The 22,967-nt window shown below is 41.0% G+C and overlaps 1 protein-coding gene across 1 annotated transcript in view; it reads right to left on the reverse strand.

Moving 5' to 3' along the window:
• Positions 1–5,239: 5,239 nt before the first annotated feature.
• Positions 5,240–22,967, reverse strand: part of mettl4 (methyltransferase 4, N6-adenosine) — a 30,059-nt gene continuing 12,331 nt past the window's right edge. Inside the window, exons 4-8 of the mRNA XM_060923270.1 lie at positions 17,923–17,992; positions 13,994–14,168; positions 12,292–12,398; positions 9,892–9,974; positions 5,240–5,556 (exon numbers count right to left, since the gene is read on the reverse strand). Of these exons, the coding sequence (XP_060779253.1) occupies positions 5,333–5,556; positions 9,892–9,974; positions 12,292–12,398; positions 13,994–14,168; positions 17,923–17,992 (659 nt within the window). The 3' untranslated portion in view covers positions 5,240–5,332. The remainder of the gene's footprint in view (positions 5,557–9,891; positions 9,975–12,291; positions 12,399–13,993; positions 14,169–17,922; positions 17,993–22,967) is intronic.

Raw genomic sequence — 22,967 nt, forward strand, 5'->3', positions numbered from 1 at the left:
TTTTATCAATCATTTGATCAATGTTCTCGATAATTGTTTGTGATCAACACCAAAGAGAAACTAGTTTAGCCTTTGTTTTATGGCATTAGCACATATTGTTAACTTGACTGTGGACTTGATTACTTATTGTTTGTCTCTGGTGGGAAGAGGAACGCATGGCTCAGTGTGTCATGTAAAGAGGCAAATGATGGATGTAATTGCAGGAGGAGTGTTTATTTACAAACAGGGAGGCAAACAGTTAAAAAATGTAAGACAAATGCAGGGTCGTGAAACAGGCAATGGTCACACGAGGCACAAACAGAATGGCAGAGGCAAAGACAAAAGGCAGAGTCCAAATACAAAAAACAAAGTCAAAACCAGAAAGGCAATACACAGATTAAAGGCTTGGTAACGTAAGACATTAGATATAGCATGTATACTTTGCCAAATCTGTGTGTTTAGAGAGTCCTTTTAAGCGCACACTGTGATTGTGCTCTAATCCAGAACAGATGCATGGTAATTAGTCCTAATGGTGCTACATGCGGGGGACACAGTGATTTTTTTTAAGACTCTGACTCATTGTCATTAAAGGCGGGGGGAGGAACTTAGTTCCTTATATGTGAAAATTCACAGTAAAAGAATTATAGTGGCGTTGCAGTGTAATTTCTGTAGACTTCTGAATTCATTCTGCTGCTACCATCATGAGTTACATCATCAATACATAGTAGTGAGCCTGTACCAGAAGCAGCCATGTGAGCCTAAGTCATCACAATACCTCCACCATGCCTAACCAATGAGTTTGTATGTTTTGGATCATAAGCAGATTCTTTCTTTCTCCACACTTTGGTAGAAGTTAATCTGGGCTCCAAAACCTTTGTGGCTCATCTCTGTATTTCTTTGCCAATTCCAATCTGGCTTTCTGATTCTTGCTGCTGATAAGTGGTTTGCATCTTGTGTTATGGCCTCTATATTTCTGCTCTTGAAGTCTTCTTCAAATGGTGTATTGTGGTACCTTCACCCCTGCCCTATTGAGGTTGTTTGTAAGGTCATTCACTGTTTTTGGGGTTTTTTTCACAGATCTCACAATAGGGTGGCATGGTGGTGTAGTGGTTAGCGCTGTCGCCTCACAGCAAGAAGGTCCGGGTTCGAGCCCCGTGGCTGGCGAGGGCCTTTCTGTGTGGAGTTTGCATGTTCTCTCCGTGTCCGCATGGGTTTCCTCCGGGTGCTCCGTATTCCCCCACAGTCCAAAGACATGCAGGTTAGGTTAACTGGTGACTCTAAATTGACCGTAGGTGTGAATGTGAGTGTGAATGGTTGCCTGTGTCTATGTGTCAGCCCTGTGATGACCTGGTGACTTGTCCAGGGTGTACCCCACCTTTTGCCCGTAGTCAGCTGGGATAGGCTCCAGCTTGCCTGCGACCCTGTAGAACAGGATAAAGCGGCTAGAGATAATGAGATGAGCTCCCACAATGGTTCTGTTATCAGCTGCTGTTGTTTTCCTTGGCAGGCCTGTTTCTTTTTCAGGACGTTCCAAATTGTTGTATTGGTTATCCCCAATGCTCATGCAATGGCTATTATCGATTTTTCTCAGATTCAAGATCTATTTTTTCTCACTTAGTTAGGAGCCTTGCCATTCCAATACTTTCATGATGCTCCTACCTCTGATTTTCACTATGGTTATGCTGTTCTTGGGATCATACAACCTTTCTTTCTCCAAACATGACAAGGTAAATTATTGCTGATCTTTAAACACTGAACAGGCATTAACTGATATCAACCGTCAATTTTTCCAGTACAGATTGTGTATGCATAAATGGCATTCCTCAGATTACACTACACATGCTGTTGGCCAGTATCACCTTGCAGAAGCAAGTGATGATGACTTGCTTTTGAACTGGAAGACAGTAACTTTATAATTTTGCAACGTTTGCTCAGGTTCCCTTTAAAACAAATAAACTTATCCACCTAGAACCATTGTGAAAATGAAAAAAAAAATCCATATAAAACCATCAAACCCAACCATGACCAGCTGAGGGGGATATGACCAGCTAACTGTCCCAGGCTGCTTTTCTTCCAGCAGGGCTATAGTAGGTGACAACAGTTAATATTTAAAAAGTATCTGAACATATTTTTAAATAAAAAAAGAGAATATCAGCTCCAATGTGAGACTGTCTTATGGACATCAGCACATAATAAATTCATTTAGTTCATATTTGCAACCCCAAATCAGAAAAAGTTGACAGCATGTTGAAATTTAAAAAAAAAAAAAAGTAAAATGATGCTTTGTAAATAATCCTTGGCCTTTATTGCACTCAAAACAATATAACAACATGTTATTTGATGGTTTATCTCGTAAATTATATTGGGTTTGGTTTATTGGTGCAACAGTACAGGGTCGTCTCTGTCATATTTTTTGTTTCAAAATTCACCATACATTCTCTATTGAGGGCAAAGGGGACAAACATCTTCTTCAACAGCCATGCCTTTGTAATGCAGAACGTGGTTTTGCATTGTCTTGTGGAAAATATGTCGTCTTGAAGGCAGCATGTGTTGCTCCAAAGTCTCAATGTACTTTTCTGCATTAATGCTGCTATCACAGAAGTGTAAGTTACCTTTGCCAAGGGCATTGAAACAACCTCATACCATGACAGACACTGACTTTTGGACTTGTTGCTGGTAACATTCTGGATGATCCTTCTTGTCTTTGATCCAGAGCACACGGCATCCATTTCTTCCAAAAAAGACCTGAAATATTGATTCGTCTGACCACAGTACACATTTCTACTGTGTAATGGTCCATCACAGATGCCACTGAGCCCAAATAAGTTGACAGCACTTCTGGACACAGTTAGAATATTTTTTTTCCATAGAAAAGTTTTAACTGGCATTTGTGGATGTAATTCTGTATTGTAGTAACTGACAAAGGTTTGCCAAAGTAATCCTGAGCCCATGTGGTTATATCAGCTACAGATGAATGATAGTTCTTGATGCAGTGCTGTCTGAGGGATCGGAGATCATGGGTGTTCAGCTTAGGCTTGTGCGCTTGCTATGGAGCAAAATTCCTCCAGGTTCCTTGAATTGCTTCATGATATTGTGTACAGTAGAGGGTGAGATACCCAAATCCCTTCCTATCTTTCTTTGAGGAACATTGTTTTTAAACATTTCAACAATTTTTTCATGCATTTGTTGACAAACTAGAGATCCTCTGCTTTGCTCCTCAAAGACCAGGCCTTTCCTGGATACCAATTTTGTACCAAATCATGATTACAATCACCTGTTGCCATCACCAGTTTCAAATCACATGATTATTTAATTGTTTTACCTCATTACTAGCCCAGAATTGCCCTGTTCTAATTTTTTTGGAATGTGTGAAAGACCTGAAATGCAGGAATGAATATACTGTATATTAACAAACGATATTAAGTTGACCAGACAAAAGATGAAATTTGTTAATTAGTGGAATTTCTTGCCTTCTTAAATGTGTTTGAGTAAGGAGAAATGACAGGCCATCATTACTTTAAGATATGAAGCATCTTTTAATTAATAAAAATAAAGAAAAACATATAATATACAGGGGCGGCACAGTGGTGTAGTGGTTAGCGCTGTCGCCTCATAGCAAGAAGGTCCTGGGTTCGAGCCCCGTGGCCGGCGAGGGCCTTTCTGTGTGGAGTTTGCATGTTCTCCCCGTGTCCGCATGGGTTTCCTCCGGGTGCTCTGGTTTCCCCCACAGTCCAAAGACATGCAGGTTAGGTTAACTGGTGACTCTAAATTGACCGTAGATGTGAATGGTTGTCTGTGTGTCAGCCCTGTGATGACCTGGCGACTTGTCCAGGGTGTACCCCGCCTTTCGCTCGTAGTCAGCTGGGATAGGCTCCAGCTTGCCTGCGACCCTGTAGAACAGGATAAAGCGGCTAGAGATAATGAGATGAGATATATAATATACAGGGGCGGCACGGTGGTGTAGTGGTTAGCGCTGTCGCCTCATAGCAAGAAGGTCCGGGTTCAAGCCCCGTGGCCGGTGAGGGCCTTTCTGTGCGGAGTTTGCATGTTCTCCCCGTGTCCGCGTGGGTTTCCTCCGGGTGCTCCGGTTTCCCCCACAGTCCAAAGACATGCAGGTTAGGTTAACTGGTGACTCTAAATTGACCGTAGGTGTGAATGTGAGTGTGAATGGTTGTCTGTGTCTATGTGTCAGCCCTGTGATGACCTGGCGACTTGTCCAGGGTGTACCCCGCCTTTCGCCCATAGTCAGCTGGGGTAGGCTCCAGCTTGCCTGCGACCCTGTAGAACAGACCCTGTAAAGCGGCTACAGATAATGAGATGAGACATATATAATATACTACACACACACTGTACTATATACACTAATTGCCTAATCGTGGTTATAGTGTACAAAAAAGTATTCTTGACTGTAGGAGCATATGTTTATGCATACTTATTATTATGCAGGACCAAACTGAATGATTGCTGGTCTCACAGCTCTAATAATGAGATTGGTAGTGCAATGGGTGGCCAGCAGATAGAGCCAAACACCATGAAGATGGATTAACTTCCCCTTCATCTGCATCATTAAATTCTGCCAAAAAGCCATAAAGTAATTTTACAGCAAGTAAATTTGTTCTGCAACTTTTTGATTGATTTATAAACCCCTTAAATAAGCATGTAGCAGGTGGCTTAACAGGAGCCTGCAGTAGGAGGGGATGATTTAGGAGACAGGGCAAAACAGTGATGGTTGATGAGGCGTGCCTTTATTTCAGGTCTGATTTATGTTTGTTTTTTTCTCTCTCTCTCTGAACAGGAAGGTGAGCTCATGTGCATGTGAATAAATGCAGGAAGGACACATGCAGCTGGGCCACACCAACAGTTTAGAACAAACAGGGATGCAAATTCACACTGGGGTTAGAAAAAATCTCAAACCAGGGCAAATAGACGCAAGTGCAGGGTGAGAGAGCGAATGAGGAAATCTAGCATGATGTTTGTTCTGGCTGAGGGCAATGAGTTGCAGATGAGGGACAACTGTATAACTGTTCACAGACTCCGACTCAAGGGCCACCCTTTCAGTTACTAATCCAAACAGTCATGTGCTGGGCCACCTCCAGCCTATTAAAGCCATCCACCCTTATAATGTAATTACACATCCATTCCTGAGCCCCTGCATCAGGAAGTCAAGGCTTATAGCATGTACAGTGTGTACATGCTAGTCTACAGATCAGCAGTGATTAATTCTAGACAGAAGAAGCAAACGAAGAAACAATAGGCGAGGTATTGTACAAAACTTGTTTAATATCAAATGCTGTTTTCCATTACGAAAAAAATAAATATTACGTGATTTATGTTTCTAAAATTGTTCTTCGGTTCACAGACAGGCAGATTTCTCCATATGTCTAGTATCTACCTGTTGATCTGCATCTGTAGTATGCGTAAATGTGTCACATGCACACACACTACTCTCAGTGGTAAAATAGCTGTGGTGTTGGAATTTGATGACTTCGTTTCCCCAGCTTGTCCAATCAGGCTGGAGACTTCGAGCAAACATTTCCAGACACTTAGCATGAGGCCTAATGTATGGCTTCAGCACAGCTGAAACAGAATAAAGAAGAGTAGTAGAGTATAAAATATTATATGGCCCACTCTATTAAACTCTATTACACTATTAAATTATCACCATCAATATGGAAAAATAATAAAGTTCTGCTCATCAACATCTTAATTATTTATCATTCATTAAGAAATTACTGTTATTAGCACTGTTATTATTTGAATGAAATATAATACAATATGAAATCTTTTAATGTTGTTTTCGCAGTTCCAAATAATATATTCTTGAATACCATTGGTGGGTTTTTTTGAAAATCAGGGTTTGGGTGGGGACTTCCTGAGCAGTTATTTCAAAGAATGAAACAGCCTACATATCACTACCTCAGTTCAGTTTCTACAATGTTATAGAAGGGCTGCACAATTTTAAAACATAATACTAGCTAATTATTTCCCTTAACATTCTGTAATATTTAGTATGAACAGAATTACAACCGGGCGGCACGGTGGTGTAGTGGTTAGCGCGGTCGCCTCACAGCAAGAAGGTCCTGGGTTCGAGCCCCGAGGCCGGCGAGGGCCTTTCTGTGTGGAGTTTGCATGTTCTCCCTGTGTCCGCGTGGGTTTCCTCCGGGTGCTCCGGTTTCCCCCACAGTCCAAAGACATGCAGGTTAGGTTAACTGGTGACTCTAAATTGACCGTAGGTGTGAATGTGAGTGTGAATGGTTGTCTGTGTCTATGTGTCAGCCCTGTGATGACCTGGCGACTTGTCCAGGGTGTACCCCGCCTTTCGCCCGTAGTCAGCTGGGATAGGCTCCAGCTTGCCTGCGACCCTGTAGAAGGATAAAGCGGCTAGAGATAATGAGATGAGATGAGAATTACAACCGAGTGTTTATTTTGTGCTAGATATCCCATATTCCCTGTATACAACTTAAACAAGTCATCCTTGAATTGTGGTTGAAAATTATGGTCATGTTTTACATTAACCTAACTAACATTTTTGACTGCATTAGTTAATATGTTACCAAACCATGAACTTCAGCATTAATAAACCATAAGGAAATTTGTTAGCACATGTATTAATTTGTCTTAAATGATGTACATGAGGGCAGCACGGTGGTGTAGTGGTTAGCACTGTCACCTCACAGCAAGAAGGTCCTGGGTTCGAGCCCAGCAGCCGACAAGGGCCTTTCTGTGTGGAGTTTGCATGTTCTCCCCGTGTCTGTGTGGGTTTCCTCCAGGTGCTCCACAGTCCAAAGACATGCAGGTTAGGCTAATTGGTGGTTCTAAATTGACCATAGATGTGAGTGTGAACAGTTGTTTGTCTGTGTGTCAGCCCTGCGATGGACTTGTCCAGGGTGTACCCCACCTCTCACCCATAGTCAGCTGGGATAGGCTCCAGCTTGCCCACAACCCTGTACAGGATAAGCGGCTACAGATAATGGATGGATATATATGAACATTGACTATCAATCCATAATTGAAAAGAAGTTGCCATTACTTAGTAAAATTAAATTACAACATGTTCTTAAATATTCAGACTCTGTTATCCAGATTTAAATATTAGAACATACTATGAATATTGGTTAATATAGGTAATTATCATTTGCCTTATTTGGTTAATTAAAAAAAGTTGGGGGCAGCACGGTGGTGTAGTGGTTAGCGCTGTCGCCTCACACCAAGAAGATCCTGGGTTTGAGCCCAGCGGCCGACAAGGGCCTTTCTGTGTGGAGTTTGCATGTTCTCCCCGTGTCTGCGTGGGTTTCCTCCGGGTGCTCCGGTTTCCCCCACAGTCCAAAGACATGCAGGTTAGGTTAACTGGTGACTCTAAATTGACCGTAGGTGTGAATGGTTGTTTATCTCTGTGTCAGCCTTTGATGATCTGGTGACTTGTCCAGGTCAGCTGGGATAGGCTCCAGCTTGCCTGTGACCCTGTAGAACGGGATAAGTGGTTACAGATAATGGATGGATGGATGGCAAAAAAGTTGGTTAATGTTACTTATGGTGTGCGTGATTCATTAATTAAAAGTATTAAATAATGTCAGTTAGGGAACCTTAAAGTGGAGCCTTACCAAAGTCACTTTATTAGGTCCTTCATAAATATCATTTCTAAATATCTGAATGTTATAAAACAAATACTATTAAAAAACAGAGAAAGTATATATTTCCTTTAAAAAATGCTTAATTTCTTTCAACTACACTGTGATAATATTCCATCTATCTATTTGGCATGTCACTGCAGTGGTGTGGCTGCTCTGTCTGCTCCAGCCATCAAAGGCCCTGTCCACACGGCAACGGATTCAGGTGACTCCGATACAATTGCTTATCGTTTAGGCCTGGCGTCCACACGGCACCGGCGTATTGGGTGCCCCAAAACGCAATCTTTTTGAGAACGGGTTCCAGAGTGGAAAGATCTGGCAACGTTGCCGTTGCAAAGTCATCTGGATGAGTAGAACGGATTTGTTTACGATGACGTCACAACCACATGACTGTGAGTGCTTCACGGCGGGTAGAAGTGTAACGAACTCGATGCGAGTGGTCAACAAATCCTATAACTTGGTTCATGAAACGCACTTACAAAATATTTTCACTGTGAATATTTATTGTGTAATGGTGCAAAGTGAGAGAGAGAGAGAGAGAGAGAGAGAGAGACTCTGCCCTTAGGGCAGAGTCAATCCCGCCAGCAAAAATAGGGAAAAAAAGGAGCGATCTCACCTCTTCAGATGTTGGTTTAAGTCCTACAATACATTCCTCAAAAAGGGCGTAGAAGAGCAAATTAATCCATCAACGTGTAGTATTCAATTTATTCCGGACCATTAAAGACGCCACCTTCCGTGTAGAATCATACGTCATCCTCGCCGCCATATTGGATAGGTCAAAGTGGAGAATAAAGATTAGCTGCGTTTAACTGTACCAACAGGTTTGACATCCAAATGAGATCACATGGGATTACCTTTCACAGGTGAGACTGGAAAAATACTTTTCATTGTATTTGGTCATTATAATGTAATTTTACGAACAGATTTTCCTGACTTTGTGGCTAATATGAAGTCTCGCGCATAATAGTTTATGCGCGTGCGTCCTTACTACTTCTATTGTTCTGGTGTCTCCGAAGGGACCGTCTTACAGCGCCCCTAGAGGTGTGGCATGTGTATTGCATCGTTTTCAGCAAGCGTTGCGTTGCCATATGGACCTGATATTTTACTGATCGTTGCCCATGTGGACGCGATACTTTTTTAAATAACATCTCGTTGCCGTTGTCGTGTGGATGTAGCCAAAGTTTCTAGGGAAGAATTACACTACTGGTTTCCCGTTGCCTTCTACTGGATTATGATAGAGGTTCTCTCTTCTCAAACATTCAAGCACATTCACACCTATGGGCAATTTAGAGTAGCCACTTAACCTAACCGCATGTCTTTGGACTGTGGGAGGAAACCAGAGAACCCTGAGGAAACCCACACAGACACAGGGAAAGTATATCTTTCCCACAGTATCTTTCCCACATCACAGGGCTGACACAGAGATAAACAACCATTCACACATACGGTCAATTTAGAACCACCAGTTAACCTAACCTGCATGTCTTTGGACTGTGGGGGAAACCGGAGCACCCGGAGGAAACCCACACAGATACAGGGAGAACATGCAAACTCCACACAGAAAGGCCCCTGTCGGCCACTGGGCTCAAACCCAGGACCTTCTTGCTGTGAGTCGACAGTGCTAACCACCATACTGCTGTCATGATGTTACAGAAGGAAACTAGTTGGTAGGTTCTGAACATCGTGGACAACTTGCTGTAGTTCTCCTTATTTCATGCTGCATTGGGTTTTTAATCTAAATCTTTTATTAATATTGGTTAATGATATGCAAAAAATTCTCTATAACATTTGCTCTTTTTTACTAATACATTAATGCAAAGACAAAAATCTGCAGGGTTTTTTTAATAGATCAGGTAAGTGTTACCTAGGCTTAACCAATTATAACTGTAAAACAGTGAACTGAATACACCGTCTGTTTAAGCACCTTTATTCTTTCTCTGAAGGGAAAAATGTGAGCATTCATCTAATTTCATACCAGATGGACACTGGAGCGTAGTTCTGTCACTCAAACTCTTCCCTACGAGAATTTGACTGGGGTCTAGAATTTAAATAGCCTTTAAAGTGAGAACTGAAATTCATGGTGTGCTGCCATGGAGGTAATTATGTCTCATCAACATGAAAAGCTATGTACTTTTTTTTATCCCTGATAGTGATGGTGTATGTGAGAATAGAAGTCATTGCCACTTGCACTCACTACACATACTGGCCTCATATGCCATTTGATATTATGTGTAGACTTTACACACAAACAGTTATAAATCAACATGCAAAAGGTTCTGTGTACCTGATAGAGCTGGCTTCTGAGAGTGCAGTGCTGAGGGAATGCTAATTATGAGCCGTTGATCTGGGATCTCGCGCACATCAGATCTGAAAGAAATGGGATAGACTGTGAGCCATTTGGTATAACTTAAAAACACATACACAAAGACCAAGCCTTTAGGGTGCCCATATTTATGAATAAAACAAAAACAGCCAATAGAAAGTTGTTGTATATAAAAGTACCAGGCTGCAGTTAATCATTATCATGTGTACAAACTTTTAGTGAATAATGGGACCAGGCAGCACATTGAATAACCTACAAAGAGATTCGCAATCTGTTACAACCAACCAGTCAAAAGTCAGCTAAATGGATTTGTTTTAGAAGTAATAAAGGAAACATACTGTACCACCTTGTGTCTAGTTACCTCCGCCAACTTTGTTGGAGGAGGTTATGTTTTCAGCTCCGTTTTGTTTGTTTGTTTGTCTGTCTGTTTCCAACATAACTCAAAAAGTAGTGAATGGATTTTGATGAAATTTTGAGGAAAGATTGGCCATGGAACAATTGATTAGATTTTGATTCAAATCCTGATATGTACACTACCATTCAAAAGTTTGGGGTCACTTTGAAATGTCCTTATTTTTGAAAGAAAAGCACTGTTCTTTTCAATGAAGATCACTTTAAACTAATCAGAAATGCACTCTATACATTGCTAATGTGCTAAATGACTATTCTAGCTGCAAATGTCTGGTTTTTGGTGCAATATCTCCATAGGTGTATAGAGGCCCATTTCCAGCAACTCTCACTCCAGTGTTCTAATGGTACAATGTGTTTGCTCATTCAGTGCGTTTACATGCACAGAGAAAATCGAATTTCTGCCGTTGCTCGTCTGAAATCGAAGTTCTAAATGGCATGTAAACACCTTAGCTAGGCTGAAATTGAACCGAACTTGATTTCTCGCAATCGAGCTACACGACCTAGATTATGCGATTTCTGCCGAGCTACTTAGTGCATGTAAACCCTATCGAGCTACGTAGTCGAGCTACTTACTTCAGCGCTGCCCCTTCCGGAAGTGACGAGTGACGAGACCACAAGCGGGAAACACAACAGCCTCGGTCGGCATGACACTTCACCTTAGCCGCCCACTTTATTAGGAACACTTCTGTTCGTACATACAAACTACAAACACTCTTCTTAGAGTTTATTTTATTTTTAAAAGGGACAGTGTACAAATTAAACATTATCCTTGTGGTAAGGACAGATGTCTGTACCAGGTTATAGCAGTGCATGCTAATTTCCGCCTGTAGTCCCTTTGTTTATACTCTTGAATAGCTCTTCTTCATGACGACAACCGGAAGTGTACCAACACGATGGGGCATGTAGCGCCACCTGTGGCTCGGGTGCACAATGCACCTCACTCAATAGTTCGATTTCACAGTATGCATGTAGGATTGGATTTCTCTGGCACCCCTGCCTCGATTACCGACAGCAGCTCGATTTGGATGCGCATGTAAACGTACTGATTGCCTCAGAAGGCTAATGGATGATTAGAAAACCCTTATACAATCATGTTAGCACAGCTGAAAACAGTTGAGCTCTTTGAGCAGATTGACTTTCTGGAGCATCACATTTGTGGGATCGATTAAATGCTCAAAATGGCCAGAAAAATGTCTTGACTATATTTTCTATTCATTTTACAACTTATGGTGGTTAATCAAAGTGTGACTTTTCATGGAAAACACAAAATTGTCTGGGTGACCCCAAACTTTTGAACGGTAGTGTATGTGGATCCAGGATTTTTTTTTTTTTTTGTGGATATTCTAATATGTGGCTTGGCGGAGGTATGCACTCTACCAAGTGCCCTTCTAGTTACATATGTGTCAGCTGCTCCAATAAAGAACAAGGATATTTTCGATATTCACCATATTTTAAGCTGTCAGTGCCCCCTTCCCCCGAACCCCCCTTCCCATCCTTAATAAGTACAACACCTGCCTCTGTGAAAGCTGCCTTGAACCATTTAACATTATATAAACACTGGAATAGAAAGAAAATGTTGTATGCCATTTCAAGTCATTTAAAATTAACTGCAACAAAAACAAGAAATTGATAATTACATCCACAAAGCAAATTTTCTCTCTGTGTCCACATGGGACTCCTCCCTAGGTATGAATGATTGTGTGAATGTGTGTCTGCATGATGCTCTGTGATGGCCTAGTGTCCCATCCAGGGTGAATTATCCCACTTGCCAGTTTTCCGGATCCACTATGACTCTGACTAGGATAAAGTGACTACCGGAGACGAATAAATGAATGAATGATCGAACGAATGAACAAACAAACAAACTTCTACAAAGCTTTAAAGCAGATGCTAATTAACAACAGCATTATGATGTTCATGTCTCTAAATGGTTCAAGTTTAGGCCATTACCTAGCTGTGCTGTCACTGTTATCACAGAACCTTCCAAGTAATAACACTTCATAAGGTTTCTTGTGTGGCGAATCCAGGGGGAAAACGAGCTCCCCTTTCCGGGTCACCTACACACAGTTAAACACAAAACAGTGGTTTGAACATACTTTAGAAAAAGATATTCAGCTGGCAAAACAACCACAACTATAAATCTCAGATGACACTGAAAATCGCAGATACTTGCTACAAATATTGAGATCATACTGTACTTATTTGGCATTTGATATACAGATATATACACTCTCAATCTAGTTTAATAGATTTAACAATCCCAGATCAGCAGTTTATGAAATACTCAAATCAGCCCATCTGGCACCAACAACCATACCAGGATCAAAGAAAACATTTTTCCCATTCTGATGCTTGATGTGAACATTAAAACCCTTTGATGCAAAACATGGGTCAAAAGTGACCCGGCTGAGTTTTTATCTTCTATATCTTTGCAATAAATTAATTCCATCATTCAGTATTCAAGGTATTCCTCAATTAACTTGTTTTTGATCGTCATACATCCTTATTTTATTTTTTCCTTTCTTACTTTTTGAATAAAAACCCTTTTTGTATCACTACCCTTCTAATGCACAACATGGGTCAAAAACGACCTGCATTCATTTTCCAGGTTATTTCATGTATGGCTCAGTGTTTCTATGATATACTTTTGAAATAAATTCATTTTGTCATTTACTTTTCCAAATATGCAGTAAATATCTTGTTTTTGTTTAGCACAAATCATTTTTATTTTTCCTTTCTTAAGTTATGAACAAGCACAGCTTTTGTAATTCTACATCAAGTTTACACACATGGGTCAGAACCGACCCGCATGCATTTACTCCAGCGTTTGGTGGGAACTGTGAATTGTGCTTGTGTCAGACATTTCACAGCTCAGCACAGCACAGCGCCCTTTGCCCATCTAATACATGCAAGTAATGTTTTTCAATTGTTCTAACATTACCTTAGAAAAAAATTGATGATGTTTAGGTTACCTTGAGAGTGAGTAGATTACTCGTCAGAAAGTTACAAGTAATTACTATTAGCTACTGAGCTGTTGACATATTCTACTTTAGTTAGCTAATTTTATTGTAGTTGGCTTAGCTAACTACATAGTTAATAAATAAATAACTGGCCCCATTCACTGCTAAAGTAATTACTTGAAACAAATTATTATAGTATTAAGACATTTAATTTTAAATCACACTTGGATGATCCATGTGTAGTAATATAAAAAGTACATTTGTTCATAAAGTAGGAAAGAAAAAATTAATGATTTGTGGTAATTAAAAACAAGATATTTAAAGAATACTTGGAATATTCAATCATAAAATAAATTGATTTCAAAAGATAGAGCAAAGAAAAACTCAGTCAGCATGAAATAACCTGGAAAATGAATGCGGGTCATTTTTGACCCATGTTGTGCATTAGAAGGGCTGTGCATATGTTTTGCATCAAAGGGTTAACTGAAGCTCTTGTCCTGTATCTGCATGATTTTATGCCGGATTGGCTGATTAGTTAACTGCATAAATGGGCATGTATACAGATGTTTCTATTAAAGTGGACAGCGAGTGTACATATAGACTACATACAGTGGAAAGAGATTGATAAGAATATGAACATATTGTAACTCCTGTCCCAAGAGTATGTTTTGTATGCATGATGGCTAGAGCACCTTCACCCAGAACCACTCTGCAAGCAGTTTCACGCCCCAGTGAGGATAGAGTTCCTCCCTGATGAACCGGAGATGGCGGGGACGGTTGGTTACCCAAGTAACCACCATACATCCTGCTGCACTCAACACTGACACAGGAAGTTGTTTGAGTTGAGAGGATGGCAGAAAACTGTATCTGCAAACCAAGGTAATGGGAGTTATAGTTTAGATTTTTAGGCAATGTGTTCAGTAGGGCTGTAACGATACACCCAACTCACGATTTGATTCGTATCGCGATTTTTGACCCACGATTCGATACGCCCACGATTTTTTTAAAAATGTTTTTTTAAAGTAGTAAATTTGACTTATTAACATTTACTTACTTACATTAACTATTTAATAACAAATAATTCAGACCACTGCAGAGAATGAGTAATATGTATGCAAAAAAGAACAAATGTATATCCAAAGATTGTTTTATTTCTCAAAATAATACTGTTGAGCCGGAAGCTCTGTTTTTTTCGGTTCTGAAAAAGTCATTTTTCCAAATCGTGTAAATCCGTTAAGATTTTTTTTGGGGGGGATGGCTCTCTCACTGTCTCACTCTCATAGGGCCAATGATTTTCTGTGATCGCGGAAAACAGACGGAAATTACGGAATTTTTATGGTGAAACATTGCTCGCGTGTCAAAATGTAACTGCCGCAGAAGGCTTCCGCCCAAGCAGACATGCCTTCAGTGTTGCCAGATATTGCTAATGTTTTCCACCCCAAAATATGTTCAAAACCAGCCAAAAAGCACCTAAACCTGCCCAATCTGGCAACACTGCATGCCTTTCCGGTCAAGTGATTGTGATTGGCTTGTGGCACACCTAGCCAGCCAATGAGCTGCTTGTTTACAGATTCGCTCCCCGCGTCGCAACCAGAATGGCGACCGCTTAAAAGAAATGAATGCTCTGCCAGTGGCGAGTGTGAACATTGCGTGACTCGCAGAAGATTGTCGCAGGTCGGCGAAAAAACGACTTACGAATAGATATAAAAAAATAAAAGTAATTTAAGTAAGTTTAAAATGTAATTTAAATAAAAAGTATTCATAAATTGAAGTTTGGAAGCGCCTCCGTTTTGGGGCTGAGGAGAAGTCTGAAAGGGTGTACCGCGATTCTGCCTTCTTGTATCGCGATATGGATCGTGGCTCTGCGTATCGCAATTTCGATTTCGATACGCATATCGTTACAGCCCTAGTGTTCAGGCTGTTTAAATTTAAAATTACATGGTCATGATCACAAAATTTCACTTGCTGATTATCCTTCAAATAACTGCATGACTTTTTTTGTTGTTGAATATTATACCTAAGCATAGAATTACTCATATAGCATAAGAAATGGTAAATAGCTTAACATTTAACAAAAGGCTGACATGACACATTTAAATATTTATAAAAATGTACTAAAATATTTGAATACTACTGATGACAATTACTTTCATTCTTGCAGATACTTTTTATAGCTAAAACTATTGTGCATGCTTAAGCTGGGTGGACATGGCAAAATTGCATTGATTAAATGATACGATTGATCAGCAGGTCAGAATATATTGCACAGCTATTATTAATTCATATTAAAATTACATAATAAATATAATTTTGGGAAAAAATAGAAAACGGAAATGTAAAATGTACTCGTGCACCTATAGAGAAGACCGTAATCTACAAGTAAAGAAAGTCGCTAATTCACATAACAGTGACTAACTGGCATCAAGCATTGACATCTATCATTTATCAGTTGCGGTTCGTGCTTCATTAAACCATTTTTACAAGAGACTCTAAAGACTGACTGCACAGTGGAATTCAGATATTCTTTAATTAGGCACACACAGATGATCAATATAACATCTCAATTATTCAGAATTGCCCTCTCCAATCCAGTTCAAACCAGTCGGAGAACAAAATTGATATAATTAGTATAATGGAGAGAAAGAGGGAGGTGTGATAAGAGATCTGCTGAGAGCAGGGGTCCTTGATCTAGGAACAGACACACAAGCACTACAATGCCAGTACATACAACTCAAACTTAAGCTGGCATAAATGCAAAGGTGAACTGAACACATTTACAGACATAAGAGTCAAGAGACCAAAACAAAATCAACAGGAAAGTCAAAACGTTATGACCATTCAGTCTCCAGGTCTGATTTGAAAAAGGAAGTGGAAGTGTAGGACATGAGTTAACAGAAATGCAAGGAGGAATGTGCGGCCACTGAATTTTACAACTGACAAGATCCAAAAGTGCTCGGAGGACACAAAAAGGCTGGAGGGAGTTATAAAGGCAAAGGATTGGCATACAAGATATTGGTGCCGCCTAGCAAATAATCATAATTAAAGCTATACGGCCTTTCGATTTCATAAAATCGGTGAAATTTAGTTCCCTCTGAAACTTGGTCATTGTGATATGTTTATTTCTGCAATATCTCAAAAAACAAAACAACCACACCACAGGCCATTCTGTGGCTGGGAAGTTATTTAATTTGAGGGGATTCCCGAGCAAATAATGTGCATGAAATCGCTCACTTCACACAGTCAAGCAGGCACAGGAAGTCTGTGTGCGCACGCTCTTCTTTTGGGTTTTACGGCAGCTGGCATCCACAGTGTTGCATTACTGCCATCTACAGGTTTACCTTGACCGTGCACTGACAGTCCCATCATTCTGTCGCTAAACGAACAGCTGATCACACCGAGGTGCTCGCTGACCACCGATATTTATTAGTTTGGTCCTGCGTTTCCCTTCCTTCCCAACATAACGTCTTTTCTTCTCGCTTTCCGTTACTGTAGTCAGTCTTTCACATTTCATTCGCGTCTTCCATTTTTCTCTCCTGTTTCAAATTTGTATCCCACAATGCCTTGCACGAACGGGGAAAGCCCACCACGTGATGCATGACATAGTATCTTGAAATGGATCATGGTGAAGCAGGAAAAAATAGCTGAGAATTTAGGGCCATGTGGCCCTAAATTCATTAATGGTTCTATTTTTAAAAAAAAAAAAAAGATTAACAAAATTGGAAGTCTGTGATTCAAATTCTGTAACTTTCGATCCACTAAACAAAAATAATTGGGTGTCAGGAAAAATTCTTTTTATGACCTAAACTTGAAAAATCTGAAAGGCAGTACAGCTTTAAATCTAATAGATTTCTGCAAACAAATGCAAAGTGATATATTGCAATGATAGGGAGAGGGAAAAAGGTATTGTGAAGTGGTTAAAGACCATGCACAGTACAGTATGTGCACCAAGGGGACATTGTTTCCCATGCAAAGGTGGTGGTGGGGGATTGGGGGCACTTTTTCAGGGGCTGAAATTTTTGGGCTAGTTTCAGGTCTTTTGTGTACTTCTTCAGGTGAAGTTGGGCTTGAAATTTTGCTGTAATCTGGCATGCCTTGTTAATGATTACAGTAACATATCTGCTCAATAAACACAGCTAAACAAACACATGTCTAAGACCATTGAAAACAAGCTGCTACACTGCTGGATGACTGTACAATGTCAACTCTCAACTGCCTACTCTAAACATCGTAGCCAATAGCTTCGGTCAAGTGTGATCACCTCTGAACTTAATTTTGCTTGAGGATGGGTCATTATTGATATCATCCAGATATTATCTAGGGTCACAAGCCACCGCTGTGCAGTTATGACTGGTAGGTCAGAATACTCGTGTGTGCATTTTGAGTCATCTCTAGGCGTAATGCAAAGCAACCATTGTGTAAACTTAAAATGAATACTTATAAATAAATAAAATAAGACTAATATTATGGCACATTGGAGCCCTTAGCTGTTTACATAATGTACTTTTGATTTGACCATTCAAAAATCAGCTTGAGTTTTTTTTTCTTTTAAAGGAGCTTGTATTGTTTCTCATATGGACAGCATATTGTACATATACGTAGCATGAGAACATGTTAAACTTACCTACTGCTTCTTTTCACAGATTTATTTTCCCACGGTGGATCAATAACAATTAAGTCATATTTGTCTCCACCTAGGGCAAAAATTAATGCACATTTTAAAAACAGTTCCAAATCATCATAGGCTAGTCCTGCTGTGTTACTCTGTCAGGACTGTTTATTGAATGTATATAGGGAAGAATTATGCTTGACTTATCTTGATCTGTACTTCTTTTTAAAGTGAATGTAATGCTTTACAATGAACATACATCATTAGTAACGACCAAAATGAATTAATAAAGCAGGGAGAAAAATATAAAAATTTGTTATTTTATTATCAAGCACAAAACTATTGATAAATCGCGGCTTCCGGATCCTGGAAGAAGGCAGCCTTGCCTCAGGGCAAATCCCGCATGACGTCACACGTGGAACCCTGGTTATCTGGGTCATTTCCATTCATCTGACTCCATGCTTGTTTATTCACTGAGATTGGATACTGTTGTAGGAATCTTACAAAAATAACTAACTATGTGAAAGCGCCGAGTTGTGTTTGGATCTTCAAATCCATAAACAGGACATTCAGTTCACGAATTTCCAAGGGGGGAAAAAAAAAAAAAAAAAAAAAAAAAAAACTTAGTGACAATGGGTGAGGTTTGTGCAAACGAAGTGGGCAGATTTTGTGTCACCTACTAATAATAAATCTGATTCATCAAGTGTTCATCACCACCAGAACAACCACATGGGAATTATCGGAGCAAAAAAGAAACCCCTTTATTTAATAAATGACATTTGATCCGACATTTGTACAGTTCATCGATTCCCCCATTATCACACACACACACACAGTGCACCAGACGCAGGATTATAAGCAACATTTACACACTCGCAACATCCAATCTTATCATATCTGATGCACTTTAACAGGAAGAAAAATGTGTGAGTGGAATCATCATCATTAATTATTAACTGAAACGTGGTAAATGCTCGCAGATTGCAATATTACAAGACTATTTGTTTTTAGTTTTGTTCAGGAAAACATGATGAAAGGTAACCACCGCGTTCTGCACATCTCTCTCTCTCTCTCTCCCCATCTCGTGCGCGCTATAGAGGAAAACTGTCATGAACTGAGTGAACTGGCAGTTTCTTGCCTTGGGGCCTCGAAAAGATAACCATTTGCTCCGGAATATCCTTGATAATCATCCGCCCCTTCATCCGACATATAAGAATCCCAATCACTATCAGAATTCTCTCCAAAACGTGATTCCATATCCAGACTGGTCTAACCACTGCTGCGCACATGAACAAAAATGATACCTGGATTGTTACACGTGTGACGTCACGCGCCCCTTCGGGATCTTCTGGTTCAGTCTCAGCAGATTCCATGAAAATCGGCTGATCTTATTGATTTTTTTTCCATCAATTTATGGCCTTTTGGATCAGCTATGGTTCGAAAACACATGGTCAATCAACATAATGAATGTTGCTTTGTACAAGGAAAAAAGTGGGGTTTAGAGACAGTACATACACTTTAAAAATCCAATTTTTTAAACTCTGAACCAAGTGAATGTTAAATGTATATAAAAAAAAAACAAATCTAAAAATATGAATTATGTGATTGCTGTTCACTTATGTTTTGGTACTTAGGTGGGGTTTACATTAGACCGTATCAGCGGATCATCAGATTAACGTTTTTAAAACGATTAGTGTGCACACAGCAACACCAATACACGATTTGCGTGCACATAGCAACGCCAATACACGGATACGCTCAGCTCCGCAGGCATCCTGCGCTCCAAATCACTCCGCCCTGAACAGCGAGTGCCCTCTGGAGGGTGCGCACTCCGGCCCTGTGCAGCTCACAGAGCGCGCGAGTGGAGCGCACGAGCAGTGATTCGGGACTGAGCCGCTGTGTGTGTGATCTCAGTGCATGTCGGGCATGCGCGTCACTTACCACTTGCAAGTGGAAGGATGGCAACCCTAAAGACAATCATAACTACACAATGGGCAGTATTTGCATCAGTATTTGCAGTATTTTCATACTTTTATACTCTTTAACGAAAAGGTGATACAAGGCGGAAGTCCGTGCCGTTTTTCAGCAGTCGCGTCACATGACCAACGCCAGCGAATCAGGAAGGTGGATGTCACAGTGACGTTGTCCAATGACGACGCCAGCTAGAGCTCAGCACAGCGTATCCGCGTATCTCAATGTTTACCAGCACTGGACCAGACACGATCTGGATTGAATACGTGGACCCTGGAGGATTCCCGTTTCCCGGCGTTTTAATGTAAACGGACAGTGCATCCGCGAAGAAAACGAGACAGATACGGTCTAATGTAAACTTGGTCAGTTTAGATCTACACTCACCAAACATCTAAACACCTACAGTACCTATTCATATATTTCCAGTATCTAAATCAGCCGATCATGTGGCAGCAGTCTCATCTCATCTCATTATCTCTAGCCGCTTTATCCTTCTACAGGGTCGCAGGCAAGCTGGAGCCTATCCCAGCTGACTACGGGCGAAAGGCGGGGTACACCCTGGACAAGCCGCCAGGTCATCACAGGGCTGACACATAGACACAGACAACCATTCATACTCACATTCACACCTACGGTCAATTTAGAGTCACCAGTTAACCTAACCTGCATGTCTTTGGACTGTGGGGGAAACCGGAGCACCCGGAGGAAACCCACGCGGACACGGGGAGAACATGCAAACTCCACACAGAAAGGCCCTCGCCGGCCCCGGGGCTCGAACCCAGGACCTTCTTGCTGTGAGGCGACAGTGCTAACCACTACACCATGTGGCAGCAGTGCAATGCATAAAATCATGCAGATACATGATAGTAGCTTTGGGTAATGTTCACATCAACCATCAGAATAAGGGAAAATGTCTGTGATTTTGACCGTGGTATGATTGTTGGTGCCAGATCAGCTGGTTTGAGCATTTCTATAACTGCTGATCTCATGGGATTTTCACACACAACAGTATCTAGAGTTTACTCAGAATGGTGCAATAAAGCAAAAACATCCAGTGAGGGGACGTTCTGCAGACAGAAATGCCTTGTTGTTGAGAGAGGTCAACAGAGAATGACCAGACTAGTTCAAGCTGAGAGAAAGGCTACAGTAACTCAGATCATCACTCTGTACAATTGTGGTGAGCATCTCAGAATACACAACATGTAGAACCTTGAGGCGGATGGTCTACAACAGCAAAAGGCAACACTGGGTTCCACTTCTGTCAGCCAAGAACAGAAAGCTGAGGCTGCAGTGGACACAGGCTCACCAAAACTGGACAGTTGAAGACTGTGCAAAAATTTAGCCTGGTCTGATGAATCTCGATTTCTTCTGAAACGCACAGATGTTAGGGTCAGAATTTGATGCCAACAGCATGAATCCAGGGAGCCAAACAACAATCCAGGCTGGTGGAGGTGATGTAATGGTGTGGAGAATGTTTTCTCGGCACACTTTGGAACCGTTAATACGAATCAATCATTGCTTGAATGCAACAACCTATTTGAGTATTCTTGACCACATGCATCCTTTCATAGCCACAGTTTACCCGACTTCTAATGGCTACTTCCAGCATGACAATGTCACAAAGCAAAAGTCATTTCAAACTGGTTTCCTGATCATGACAAGGAGTTCAAGGTTCTTCAGTGACCTTTCCAAACACCAGACTGCAGAATGAAAGTGCACCTCAAAAATCTGCAGCAATTGCACAATTCTGCTCTGATCATAGAGCAGAATCTAAAAGAAAAGTTTCCAACATCTTGTGGAACCCATGCCAGAAAGAATTGAGGCTGTTTTGAGAGCAAAGGGAGGTCATACCTAGTATTAATATCTGCTTCCTCTTTTTCCAGGTTCTTTCATTAGGAATTGCCACAGTGGATCATTTTTGAAAGTGAAACGTTGTCCTATTCTTGCCTGACATACAATTTCAGCTGCTGAACAGTTTGGAATCTCCTTTGTTGTATTTTGTGCTTCTTAATGCACCAAATGTTTCAATGGGAGACAGGTCTGGACTGCAGGCAAGCCAGTTTAGCACCTAAACTTTTCGTGTCTATTTCCGGTTGAGAGTACGTCGTGCGCGTTCTGGCTGCCGCTTCTCACCAGAGCTTTTTTATTTTTAAATTTCTTTTTCTATTTTTTTGTGTAGTTTGAGGTTTGTTTGAGTGTTTTTTCCACCGGTTGTGGTGTAGCTCCGGACCTAGTTTTGGGCATTGATTCCCTCCAGGCCTTGGTTCGCCGTGGGCGATGCCTGCGCTCCCAGCTGTGGACTGCAGTGAGCTCGTTGCTCATTTTACATCGTGGTTGTCCAGCGCTCTGCGCTTTAACGCTTGGCATGATGTTCCGAGCGATGTTGCTCGGTGGCGTCGCAGCGGCTGTGCAGGCGGTTTGGGACACACCAGCACTCTGCATGGCGGAGCTTCTCTGCTCGCTTTGTGGATCCATGGCGTGGTGTTCGAGTGATGTTGCTGATGGCGTCACGGTGGCGGTGCTGGAGATGTGGGACTTGTTTTCGTGCGCCTTTTGGTGGGACTGTGGCTGCTACACCATGGGAATTACATCCTGACCCCTACTTGGTGGACTTTTTATTTATTTATTATATTTTTATTTATTTATTTTCTTTCCTTGTCTATATTGTAAAGCGTCCTTGGGTTTATTGAAAGGCGCTATATAAATTTATTATTATTATTATTATTATTATTATTAAACTCTTTTACTATGGAGACATGCAGTTGTAATATGTGCAAAAAGCGGTTTAGCATTGTCTTGCTGAAATGAGCAAGGCCTTCCCTGAGAAGAGATGCTGTTTGGATTGCAGCATTCTGCTCCAAAACCTGTATATATCATTCAGCATTAATGGTGCCTTCCCAGATGTACAAGCTACCCATGCCCTGTGCACTAATGCACCCTCATACCATCACAGATGCTGGCTTTTGAACTGTGCACGGATAACAAGCCAGATGGTCCCTCTCCTCTTTAGCCTGGACATGGTGTCCATGATTTCTAAAAAGAATTTCAAATTTCGATTCATCACACCACAGGACAGTTTTCCACTTCAC

This window comes from Neoarius graeffei, chromosome 1, assembly GCF_027579695.1.
Source record: "Neoarius graeffei isolate fNeoGra1 chromosome 1, fNeoGra1.pri, whole genome shotgun sequence".
NCBI lineage: Eukaryota > Metazoa > Chordata > Actinopteri > Siluriformes > Ariidae > Neoarius > Neoarius graeffei.